The sequence below is a fragment of the Leptonychotes weddellii genome, chromosome 2 (genome assembly GCF_054177405.1).
Source record: "Leptonychotes weddellii isolate Sample4059 chromosome 2, ASM5417740v2, whole genome shotgun sequence".
Taxonomy (NCBI): Eukaryota; Metazoa; Chordata; class Mammalia; order Carnivora; family Phocidae; genus Leptonychotes; species Leptonychotes weddellii.
In genome coordinates this window covers 14214448-14227968 of record NC_138370.1, presented here as the reverse complement: position 1 = coordinate 14227968, position 13521 = coordinate 14214448, and the positions used below count along the sequence as shown (strand labels likewise).

Sequence of the window (13521 nt, the reverse complement as noted above, 5' to 3'; positions counted from 1 at the left end):
AGCCCTCATTAACAATATTAATGATTCTGACATGGAGATCAGAACTTGGAATCATTTCTCAACAAAGCATGAAAACATGGTTTAGCAGAGCTTGCCATGGGAATGACTCTTTGCAAAGCTAGAGAAATCCCTGGACTTGAAACATGATGCTTAAAATCTGATTATGAACTTAATTAATATGTTTTAGTAAGTTTGCAAGTCAGAAAGCTTCCTCAACTAATTTTAAAGTTATTGCAACAATTTTAATTGAAAGAGTTGATAGATCTACATTTTAATTAAGATGATTTAAATAGGCAGTTTAAATAATGAAAAAACAGATTGGCAGTTACTGCATAAAAAGCTTTCCCTTTAATCATTAATTTATGACCTAACTCTGGGCAATATAATTACAGAATTTCCTAGACCTAAAACTTTGTAAGTTATTTCATATATAAATACTTTTGAATTTTAGTTGTTGAAGTTGTCAGACTGTCCATTGTTACACATCTGTTTACATTAAATGAAACAGATAAATACTTGGAAAGAAAATGTATATCTAAAAATATAAAGGGAAAATAAGATGGGAAGGTTATACTAGAAAAACTTTTAAAGGACTGCTGGTACTCAACGGTTTGTCTTTTTATCATGTGCATTTTAAATATGGCTTAAAAGTCATTGTTACAGAAATTTAAAGACCAAAAAAAATTGGTTCACGGGGTTGATTTTCTTTATTGTCCCTCCATCATCTTGTTTATTTGTAGGCCTACCCCCACCCCCCGCATATATAATTGTGTATTTGTGTGGTTTTTATTTTTTTTTATTTTATTTATTTTTTTAAAGATTTTATTTATTTATTTGAGAGAGAGAGAATGAGAGAGAGCACATGAGACTGGGGAGGGTCAGAGGGAGAAGCAGACTCCTCGCTGAGCAGGGAGTCCGATGTGGGACTCGATCCCGGGACTCCAGGATCATGACCTGAGCTGAAGGCAGTCGCTTAACCAACTGAGCCACCCAGGCGCTCCTTGTGTGGTTTTTATTTTTAAAACAGAACTAAACAAAACTAAGGTAATACTTTATATACTTTTATAAAGGTTTTTCATTTGTTTTCTTAATTTGTATATCACTAACATTTTTCTATGTAATTAATATACACATCTTTTTTTTTTTTTTTAAGATTTTATTTGAGAGAGAGCATGAGTGGGGAGAGAGGCAGGGGGAGAGGGAGAAGCAGGCTCCCCGCTGAGCAGGGAACCTGACATGTGCCTCTATCCCAGGACTCCTGGATCATGACCTGAGCCTAAGGCAGACACTTAACTGACTGAGCCTCCCAGGGACCCCAATACACTTTTTTTTCTTTTTAAAGCTATATCATACATACTAGTATGTATAAAATGGTTTCCTTTTTCTCCTGAAATTATGAAATGTGCTTAATGTCTTAATGGCACAGAACAACAAGGTTTCTGTAGCATCAGGTATTTTACTTAGATCCCCAAATGCTGTGAAGACGGCAAAACCAATTTTTTTTCCATCTGGTCATTACATTTTTTACATTCCACTGAAGCCAAGGCTTTTTCTCTGGAAACTGCAGGCTGTGTTCAGTTGCTTTCATGCTTCTCTCTAATTAGAGGACACAGACAGAGACTGGGAGGTGCTGTAGCATGATTCTCTGAAGCCAGTGTTTTTGGGATTGAATCCCAGTTCCATATGATCCAACGGTGACTTTCGGCAAGTTGTTGACACTGTTTCCTCCCTTGTGAAATAGGGTTGATCATATTACCTACTCAGAGTTGCTGTAAAGATTAAATGAATTAATATATGAGAAGTGTTTGAAACCGTGTTTGGCACATCATGAGCCCTGCATACGTATTTGTGGTTATAAAAGCGTTGGCAGCGTCCTTAACATTTCACTGAGCTCGCTGTGTTTCCAGTCTCCACTGGCTTCTCATCAAATGACACAGCAGGTCCTTGGTTTTGAAAGATCAGGTCATGGTAATATCAGGACCATGTCTTTAAGTAAACTGGAGGGAGAATTTTACAACATGACTTACTCACTTTTTAGCGGTAGGAGGGCAAAGAGGTACCTGTTGAACTGTGCGGTCTGCTGGTGCACTGCCTAGCAGTTGGCTTGGTCCGTGAGGGGTGCTGTGTGGTTAATTCATTTTACTTATTTTGACCTTTTTATTATCAAAAGCATGGGATATATACTTTATTTGTATTTAAAAAGTTGATTTATAGGGGCGGGAGCCTGGCCGGCTCAGTTGGTAGAGCTTGTAACTCTTGATCTCAGGGTCGTGAGTTCAAGCCCCATGCTGGGTGTAGAGCTTACTTAAAAAAAAAAAAAGATGGATTTACGTGTGTGTGTGTGTATACACACACACACACACATATATCTGTATATATATAAAATTGAGTATTTCATGAAAATGAGATAAAAACAGATTCAGAAAAATTTTATCATTTAAAGAAGGAAACAGTTAGATTAACAGAAAAATTGGGTGGATAGTACAGAGTTCCCATAGCGCCCCTGTGCCACACACAGTTCACCCTCGTAACATCTTACATTAGTAGGTCTATTTGTTATAGTTAATGAACAAATATTATACATTCTTACTAACTACAGCCCATAGTTCATTCAGATTTCCTTAGCTTTCTCCTAATGTTCTTTTTTTTAAAGATTTTATTTATTTATTTGACAAAGAGAAAGCGAGAGCAGAAACACAAGCAGGGGGAGTGGGAGAGGGAGAAGCAGGCTTCCCGCGGAGCAGGGAGCCCGATGCGGGACTCGATCCCAGGACCCTGGGATCATGACCCGAGCCGAAGGCAGACGCTTAACGACCGAGCCACCCAGGCGCCCCCTAATGTTCTTTTTCTGGTCCAGGATCCTGTGCAGGCTCCCCCATTACATTTAGTCCCCCTGTCTCCTCGGCTCCTCTTGTCTGTGACTATCAGAATTACCTGGTTGGTGATAGACATCCGTTTTTCAACAACCCACACTTAACAAGCTCCCACTATTTACCATGCCCTAAACAAAACAGGCAAAACATCTCTGCCTTCAAAGGTTTGCATTTTAAGAGGGAGCTTATAATCTACTTTTTAAAATTAATTTCATAGCAGATTAATGCTGAATGTGACAACTGTGGGACTTCTGATTTTTCCCTAGTTAGGAAAAAATTGAGTAACCATTTATGGATTAATTGCAGACACATAGATGTTGCATCTCTAGTGTGTAGAAGGTATCTGTTCTTTTAAAGTGTGTATTGTTGAAAGAAAGTTAAAAAAAAAATTGAGTATTGCTTTTGTTTTTGGGAAAACATTTATCTCCAGAAGAGTTGCCCTGTGTATGAGAAGACTAAGAATTGGAAGAAGGAGTGGCCAGTTGCTTGTTCCCTGTAGGGAACATATTCAAAATTATATTTCATGTTTAACTTTTTCTTGTGATTGACTAAAGAGGCTTTTCATATAATTGCTGTCTTAAGTTTGGTTCCAGAAAAGTTAAAAAAAAAAAAAACAAAAAAACAATCATGTGGCATGATCTACCAGAAAGAGTAAAGTTTGCAAATTTATGTTGCCAGGCCAATTCTGATGATAAGTATTTTTGAGCTGGAGTAGCTGAAGAATCTGAAATAGCAAGTTTTTGTTGAAACTTCTGGCACTGGGGCTTGATAAGGGGCCAAGACCTGTTCAACAAAGAAAATAGGAAAATTCCAGGAAGAAAGATGTTCTGTGGCCATGGAAATTTGAGTTAGTTCAAATACTTTTGGCAGTAAAGTGGCTCTGTATAATTTTACTTTTGCCTTAAAAATGACTGTGTTGAAAGCACCCTGTTCCACCTATGTCGGCTGGAGGACACGCTGGCCTTTCCTATTCAAGGACAATATTCGAGTTAACGACATCATTAGCCATCAGTGGTGGGTAGTAGGAATTATTCTTGGAAACCTTTCTCTACTTATGGATCATTTACTTGAGCAACTAATACTGTACACTGTGACCTTGGAATAATCAGGCTGTGGAAAGACAGTGTCAGTACCTGTCTAAATTATTATATATGGACAGGCGTGAATCTTCGAGAACTTCTGCTGTGAGCTCCATTTTCAGCCACATTGGTCAAGCTCTTTTAGCAATTACATCGCATTTATTCCCCCCTTTCAGTCTAGCTGTTCCACTGTATGCACATTTAAAGTCAGTTTCCATAGTGACATCTGGTGGTGGCTTTGAAATCCTGGAGAGTATGTTTGGAATGATAAACATTTTTACTTTAATAGCTCCAGATTTCCGGCTTCCTTCAAATTTTTCAGCTTATTAACAGCCTTTCTTGAAAATGTCTTCATTGTATTCTTGAGGTTGGAAAGCGAGTCATTTACTGCCTCTGTCATGTTCCATTAAAGCAAAGGGATGATTCCTTGTAACGTTGCTGGGTGGTGCACGTAACAGGCTTGTCTAAACTTGTCTCCGTACTCAAAATGTACACCCCGGAATCACGAAGCAGCACCCCTACCTCATCTACCGCTCGTGGACCAGAACCTGGTGATTAGAGAGGTGTCCTTCTCGCGTTACCTTTCGCACTGGTACTTAGGGCACTGATCTCTCCTTGTCTGGCTGGAGGGACGGCTGTGGAAGGTCTGGGCTTCCGCTTCTCTCTCTCGCAGGAGGGGCTCACAGGTCGTCTGCTTGCATGCCGTTGTTGCTCTCTCAGGAGGTGAGAGCGGAGTAAAAAAATAGGAGCAGAGGCGGCCGAGGAGGAAGGGAAGAAGTTTGAAGGCACGGGGAAGACCACTGGGGGAGAGTTTGTGTGCGGTGTCTGTCTGTGGCACTGAGTATGGCATCCTTGTGGTAAGTGTTAGTGAGAAGCACCTTAGGGACTGGAGTGTGCATGTTTATAATTGCTGTTGGTCCCTGAGAGAATCGCTTCAGGGAGTTTGTAACGGAGTGCGGAAACCGCGGTTATTGGAAGCTGGTTGTTGGAAGTGGTCATTGGAAGGTGGGTCATGGGGAGAGAGGAGGGGTGAGGTGGAGATTTGAGAGTAAACCGGAGATTCCCTTCCAGTGCCGGCAGGGAGTCTTAGTTGCTTTCCGGTGTCAGAGGTACTGACTAGAAGCCCTCCGTGCGGAATTTTGAAGACTTTTATGAATGAATGAAGGTACTGCCGAAGTTATAGAAGTCCGTCTGTCCACGCTGGTAGTGGCTCCCAGAAGGACTGGGAACACGGGTAGGAATATGGACACCGTGACTGGAAGGGTGGACGCCGCAGGTCGTCTCAGAGCCCAGGACCCCTGTAAAGAATGATCAGTTCTGATGATCACTCTGTGCCTCATTCTGGATTCTAAACTCTGTACCTGCTTAGCTTCCTACACATGGCACATCCTTTCAGCTTTCTGTAAAAACAAGGGAGTTGCACTGTTGGATTGTTGAGGGCTTGCTGGTCTACCGTTGTTGATTTTTTTTGAGGGCGCCAAGGCTAGACCTGCTACTCCGTCTCTCTTGCTGTATTATGTGGACGGCTTCTGGCTGGTCCTGGACCAGTGGTCCGCTCTTCTAGGTTCAAGGTGGAACTCAGTACGGTGCTTTATGCCTTTGGGCACATACAGGTGTCTTCAGATACACCAGATGTATCTGGTGACTGAGCAGACAGATGAAAAAGCAGAACATAAAATAGCTTTGCATATGTGTGGTCTTTTCCCACCTACTTTCTGCTTTTAAAATAGTGCTTAGAATTCCAGTCAGCAGTTAGAATAGTACTTGGGCACTGCCCTTGAACATCTGTGACCAAGCAGGGGCCTTGAATCTTCTCTCTTTTATTGTCCTTTAAGGAGGACCCTTACTTAAGCAATTGAAAACTTGTAGCCTCTCTTCGTGGCCTCAGCCCCTCGTGGCTCCCAGTGTCCTTGGTGCTGTGGAGCGTGTGACTGTGGTGCTGGGCCCGATCATGACCGTATAGCCTGTGGTGAAGACCCTGAGTTCTGGAGTCAGACCCACTCAGATCCCACTTCTGCCTCGTAACTGTTGACCGGGGCTGTGTTTCTTCTTTCCTTTTCCTTTTCCTTTCCTTTCCAGATTTTATTTATTTATTTGTCAAGCACAAGCAGGGGGAGCGGCAGGTAGAGGAAGAAGCAGGCTCCCCACTGGCAGGGAGCCTGATGCAGGATTCGATGCCAGGACCCTGGGATCAAGACCTGAGCCGAAGGCAGCGCTTAAGCAATTGAGCCACCCAGGCGCCCCCGCTCTGTAACTTTTAATGTTTAGTAATATCTGGAAGTTAACCTGAGTCTTGCAAACTTCCCCTCCTAACGGTGGCTAGGAGATCCTGCAAAGAAGGATATGGTTGATCCTCTAGTTGCCAGGTGATAGGGAAGAGAAGGGTAGCTCCCAACAGAACGCATCCTATAACTGAACACTGCAGTCTGGGTGCTCACAGACTAGCCTCGAAGCAGAACTTGATGGAAAAGAAATAGCTGCTTTTGTCTGTGATTTAAACCTTGTACTTGCATTTTATATTATATACTTATTTATAAAATGCAAATATTATATATTTTCCTTTTTTCTTTCCACCTTGAAACTGGAGAAAGCTATTACATGTGAATGAACATTTAATAGAGTCCTTCTGAATCCTGATGTGTAAAAAAATGAGTAAGAGGTTTCACATTAAATTTTATTACACTTTCATCATACTACCACGGACTGGTGGCATTTTGTTGACCCTGAGGTCAGAGACTTGTGGTGTTTGAACTCTGGTTCTGTCATTTATTATGACCCTGGGGAAGGTGCTCATCTCTCTTAATCTGAGGTTTTCATCTGTGGTGTGGGCATAATAAGACCACATGTTTAGTTAGGTTGGCTATAATGACTAAATAAGGTAGTGTGTGTAGGTAGTAAACACTGAACAAACTTGTTTCTGTAATTACCATTATTATTAAATGCTTACAGATCACATTTAGAGGGACACAATTTTAAAAAGTGGATAGCAGCATGAATTGAGTATTAGAATCAGAAAGAGGTGAATACAAGCACCATGTAGCTGTCTTCTTGAGATTTGCTAACACTTCACCTGTCAAATGAATTATGTTACATTTTAATGGCAGAACACAGAGGAACATATGTATACTCATTTATTAATACGCAATCCTAGTAGAGAGAACATTCTGTTATTCCCTGACCTCCTTTGTATCCCTTGATGGGGGTGATGAAAAGAGAAACTGGAAAAGATTATTTTTCCTTGGTCACTAAGGACGCTCTTCTTTCAGGCTAAAAACAGGTAGAACTTTACTAATTTCGTGAACAGATTGGGTATGCATAGACTATGTTTGGAACAGACAAAAAGGAAAATATGTTCAGTTTTTCTGACTCCTACCTCTGCCGCATAGGGAGAGCTGTGAGGCTTTGTTCGTTATTTCTAGGAGTATTACAGATCCATTTTGAGCATTTGCTAAGAATTAATGAAACAATTGTAAATAATAATGCTTTCTGAATAGCAGTACTCATTCATGATCATCTATTTCACATTTTAATATTTAGTTGAGTTTGGTATTTATAACTTATAAACCTTTTGGGAAGTGTTAGATACAGTGATCTGACATTCAAAACAAATGAGTTTTTGTGATGTTAATTACTTCACATAAACAAAGATTTACATTTATGCAGTGATCAAAAAGTAAATACAGATTTATGTTTGGTTGAGATAAATACTGTTTCATTTCTCAGTGCAGATTAAATTGACATTTGTTCTTTTTCCTGTAGTATTTTGCATTAAATGGGAAACCGGTAACGCTAGAGTTGTAGGATTTCCAAAGTCCAACCTGGACCATAGTGTTGAAACCCCAAAAGTAGCATTCGTTCAGAATGATTAATGCACAAGGAAAAAATGCAGTGACATATTTTGGGAAAGCCAAAGGACAGGATCACACCATTGAATAAAAAGGTGGGATTTGCCTTAGAGTAATGGATATTTCCATTTTATCATCATCCTGAGAAGTGGCTAATGCTGGGATTAAGTAAGGTTTTGACTGGTTTTAGTGGCTAGGCCAGAACATGACCGACCCCTTAACCGTCGTCTTTGTAATCCCATAACTCACCTTTTACTGGTGGACTTAGTAGGAAATGTGTTCTAGCTTGGGTCCCAGTTGAGGGACTTTCTGTACCACCTTCAGTTAAGGCATCTGTTAATTTTTGTTCATTTAATTAATAATTACTGGGCTCTGGGTCAGGTGCTGTACTGGTATTCAAGCAGGATGTGGCCTCTGCCCTTGTGGAGCTCATATTGTGGTGGGAGAATTTATATTTTTAGCACACTGGTTGTCTTGCCATTAGCCTAAGGGGATTAGAGGGTTTCATTCCGTGCACAAGAGACTCGAGCAAACCTTTATTCTGGGTTCTGAAATGCTGTGCTCTGTTTTCTTGGCCACTATAAAGGGTGCGTATACCAGACTAGGGCGTGTCGGGGAGGATTGATGCAGCCTCTTTATCTGTAAACTCCAGCCCTGCTCCCGGGAATGCAGTGTGGGAAGCAGGAGCTGCTAGACTGTGCAGACTCTGAGCTCGGCCACTGCCTTTTGACTTTGTTTCTGGGTCCCTGATTAACCTCTGGAAAAATCCGTACATCTCAACTGGTCATAAATTTCGTCTTTGGAAACACAAGAGTATTGGACCATTAGCTGATCTCTTAGTGCCCATCTCATTGGGTGGTTTTGAGACTTAAATGACATACTCTTTGTGGAGTGTTCCGCATAGTGCCTGATGCCTAATGCTCGGACGCTTTTATAGCTAGTGCTACGTGCCAAGTGCTCTTCTGATTGTTAATGTATTTGCTCGTTTAATCAACCTGTGGACATATAGGAAGAAGTTCGGCAACTTGCCCAAGGTCGCAGCTCTAAGTGACGCATGAGCCCTTGAGAAATGAGAGTTGTTATTTGGGTTGACCCTGGGTGGCGCAGCAGTTGGTTGTTGACATGTCATTGTCTTTCTTTACAGGTGTCCTAGAGACTTCAGAGCGACTGGACCGGGAGTCCACCTCCCATTACTGGCTCACCGTCTATGCAGCGGATCGGGGTGTCGTGCCTCTCTCCTCGTTTATAGAGATCTACATAGAGGTTGAGGATGTCAATGACAATGCACCACAGACGTCAGAACCTGTTTATTATCCAGAAATAATAGAAAATTCCCCCAAGGATGTATCTGTGGTCCAAATAGAGGCATTTGATCCAGATTCTAGCTCTAACGACAAGCTGATGTACAAAATTACGAGTGGAAATCCACAAGGATTTTTTTCAATACATCCTAAAACAGGTACGTGGTAATAGTATTGTGTGAAATGTTCATGCTTACACTTCTTGATACGGGGAAATTAAGAATTTTCTTAATTTACCACTTTTCTTTATTTTGATAAGTCGTTTCCCTTCTGAGTTATTCAAAACAAGGCTTTATTTCCTGATGAGAATTTAGTCCAGATGTTTTCCTTTCCCCCCTTTGAACTTGTTTTTATAGAGCTTATTTTATGGCTTTGCTCATTAGTAGAATTTCACTTTCAGGTGAAAAAACAAATACAGTGTTTCCATAAAAGCTCCTAAATTAGTGATCTGTCTTAAACTCACTGCAAATTCTGCTGCTAAGTATTCCAATTTTCTGAACTTTGCTTTTATGAAGAATTATGAGAGGAATTTATTTCACAATTCACAGTATTTTTCTGTGTGGTTTTAGAATTTTTTCGTAGAGCAGTGCTGTGTTTCTGCAGGCGGGAGGGGATCAAGATTAAACAGTTTTCAAATTGGGAGCAGTTACTTTCTTGAACTGACACATCAAGTTTTCCTTCTGTTTCCCCAGGGTCTGACCCCCTGCTTGTAAGTGGCTAGCTCCTTGACTCCAAAATCCTCTTCCAAAATCCTTATCAACTTTTAATCTTTGTTCTTTTACATTTGACAGCACCTCTGATTTTTTTTTCCTCCGTTCTTGCTTCATTTCACACACAAAAAAAGAGCTTCCACCTAGCTATCATTTGTGTCCTACTCTTTGGTTTCCTGATCACAGTTAAGACAGAATCGCCGTATGACATTGAGAGGACAGTTTATTTGTAGGAAAGAAAACTTATCAGATCACTGGCCTTTGAACTCAGGGATGTTTCAGTGATGCGGTACTTTTCAGTAGCATCTAGTTAACAGAAAATTCTGAAGAGGGAGATTGACTGTAATGCACGTACATTCCCCCATGGTGTCTTTGCTAATTCTGTCTTTCCTTATTCTTGGTGGGGGCGGCGGGGGGGCGCTGGCCTTTTCAGTTACTGGGTTGTCTATTTCATGTATTAAGGAAGTAATATACAAAAAGCAAAATTAAGGAGGTATTCTCCACTTCTTTACCAGTCTTTGCTGTCCCCCTCCCTTCTTTTTGTACTATTCTTACTTTGTAATGTTCTTTGTTGAACTTAAAGCAATTCTTGAGATAGAAAGAAGCTTGAGGTCAGTGTCTGGGTACCACAGCTACTGTAAGATACCAGATGGAGATCAGTGTGTATGTTTTGTCTCTTAAAAAACATGTTAAAATGTTGGTTTTTTAAACCTCTTGTCATTCGTAGTCTGTCTTGATTGTTGAAAGTAAACTTAAGTACAAGATTTATCTTGAATATATGAGATTTACTTTTGCATGGAATCCGCTTGAGATCTCTCTCTGCCCCTCCCCCCATGCGTGCATGCACACTCTAAAAAATTTTTAAAAATGACTTAAGAATGATTGAGCTGACAACGTACAACATCCATTCATGATAAAAACCTTCTGCAGAGTAGCTCTGGAGGGAATATCCCTCAACATAATAAAGTCCTTATATGAAAGACCCACAGCTAATACCATTCTTAATGGTGAAAAGGTGAACCCTAAGGTCAGGAATAAGACAAGGATCAATGTGTCTATTTTTGTACCAGTACCATACTGTTTTGATGATGACAGCTTCATAATATAACTTGGAAGTCTGGAATTGTGATGCCTCCAGCTTTGCTTTTCTTTTTGCTATTCGGGGTCATTTGTGGTTCCATACAAATTTCCAGATTGTTTGTACAAGTTCTGTGAAAAATGCTGTTGGTATTTTGATAGGGATTGAATTAAATGTGTAGATTGCTTTGGGTAGTATAGGCATTTTAGTAATACTTGTTCTTCCCATCCATGATCATAGAGTATCTTTCCACTCTTACTGTGTTTATTCAACATAGTACTGGGAGTCCCAACCACAGCAATCAGATAACAGAAAGGAATACAAGGCATCCAAATTGGTAAGGAAGAAGTAAAACTCTTGCTCTTTGCTGATGATGTGGTACTATGTTTAGATAACCCTAAATACTCCGCCAAAGAACTGATAGAACTAATAAATGAATTCAGCAAAGTCACAGGATACAAAATCAATGTACAGAAATCTAGTGCATTTCTATACACCAATAACGAAACAGCAGAAAGAAAAATTAAGAAGATAATCCCATTTACAGTGGCACTCAGAATAATAAGATACCTAGGGATAAACCTAACCAAAGAGGTGAAAGATCTGTACTCTGAAAACTATAAAAACTAATGAAAGAAATTGAAGATGACACAAAGAAATGGAAAGATACTCTATGATCATGGATGGGAAGAACAAGTATTACTAAAATGCCTATACTACCCAAAGCAATCTACACATTTAATTCAATCCCTATCAAAATACCAACAGCATTTTTCACAGAACTTGTACAAACAATCTGGAAATTTGTATGGAACCACAAATGACCCCGAATAGCAAAAAGAAAAGCAAAGCTGGAGGCATCACAATTCCAGACTTCCAAGTTATATTATGAAGCTGTCATCATCAAAACAGTATGGTACTGGTACAAAAATAGACACATTGATCATTGGAACACTACAGAAAACCTAGAAATAAACCCACAACTGGATGATCAATTAATCTTTGACAAAACAGGAAAGAATACCCAATGGAAAAATGACACTCTCTTCAACAAATGGTGTTGGGAAAACTGGACAGCCACATGCAAAAGAATGAAGCTGGACCACTTTCTTACACCATACACAAAAATAAACTCAAAATGGATTAAAGACCTCTAAGTGTGAGACCTGAAACCATAAAAATCCTAGAGGAGAACACAGGCAGGAACCCATAGCAACTTTTTTCTAGATGTGTCTCCTGAGACAAGGGAAGCAAAAGCAAAACTAATCTGTTGGGACTACATCAAAATAAGTTTCTGCACAACAAAGGAAACAAAACAAAAAGGCAGCCTACAGAATGGGAGAAGGTATTTGCAAAAGACATATCTGATAAAGGGCTAGTATCCAAAATATATAAAGAACTGATACAATTCAATACCCCCAAAACAAATAATCCAATTTAAAAATGAGCAGAAGACATGAACAGATATTTCTCCAAAGAAGACATCCAGATGACCAACAGACACATGAAAAAAATAGATGCTCATCATCATTCACCATCAGGGAAATGCAAATCAGAAGTACAATGAGACATCACCTCACATCTGTCACAGTGGCTAAAGTCAACAACACAAGAAACAACAGGTGTTGGTGAGGATGTGGAGAAAGGGAACCCTCCTACACTGTTGGTGGGAATACAAACTCTGCAGCCACTGTGGAAAACAGTATTTCCTAGAAACAGGAAAAAAATCTTTTTTTTAAAGATTTTATTTATTTATTTGCTCAGAGAGAGAGGGAGAGCATAAGCAGGGAGAGCAGCAGGGTGAGGGAGAGGCAGGCTCCCTACTGAGCAGGGAGCCCGATGCGGGGCTCGATCTCAGGACTCTGGGATCATGACCTGAGCTGAAGGCAGACGGTTAACCGACTGAGCCACCCAGGTGTCCCTAAATAAGTAAAATATTAAAAAAAAGTTAAAAAAAAAAATAGAACTACCCTATGATCCAGCAATTGCAGTACTGGGTATTTACCCAAAAGATACAGAAACACTAATTCAGAGGGATACGTGCACCCCAATGTTTATTGCAGCATTATTTACAATAGCCAAACCACGGAAGCAGCTCAGTTGTTCATCAGTAGATAAATGGATGAAGAAAGGCCTTGTAAAGCACACACACACACAGTGGAGTATTATTCAACTATAAAGAATGAAATCTTGCCATATGCAACAACATGGATGGAGCTAGGGAGTATAATAAAGTAAATCTGTCAGATAAAGATGAATACTGTATGATCTCACTCATATGAGGAACTTAAAAAAAAAATGAGCAAAGGAAAAACAGAGCGAGAGAGAAACCAAGAAACAGACTCTTAATTATAGAGAACACACTGATGGTTCCCAGAGGGGAGGTGGGTGGGGGGATGGGTGAAGTAGGTGATGGGATTAAAGAGTACACTTATCATGATGAAATAGAATAAAATAAAGACCAAAAAATAAAATAAAATAAATTTAAAAAGAATAATTGAGCCATCTAGAAATTTAATTACAGAAGAGAGAAACGGGATCTGAGAGTTGTTCTGGAAGAGTTGGGGGGAGGGTGCCAGAGCCCGAGCCCATGAAGGAGGGCTGGAATTAAGAGATTATATAGGAACATGAAGCC

The 13521-nt window shown here is 40.1% G+C and overlaps 1 protein-coding gene across 4 annotated transcripts in view; it reads left to right on the top strand.

Annotated features, from left to right (window-relative positions):
* The window catches only part of FAT1 (FAT atypical cadherin 1), a 127581-nt gene that overhangs the window by 47776 nt on the left and 66284 nt on the right, over window positions 1-13521 (top strand). For all 4 annotated transcript variants that reach the window (XR_014141090.1, XM_081807811.1, XM_081807793.1 and 1 more), the window contains exon 3: window positions 8942-9256. Coding sequence is in view for 3 of the 4 variants with exons in the window: in XM_081807811.1 (XP_081663937.1) it covers window positions 8942-9256 (315 nt within the window). In the remaining variant the exon portion in view is untranslated. The remainder of the gene's footprint in view (window positions 1-8941; window positions 9257-13521) is intronic.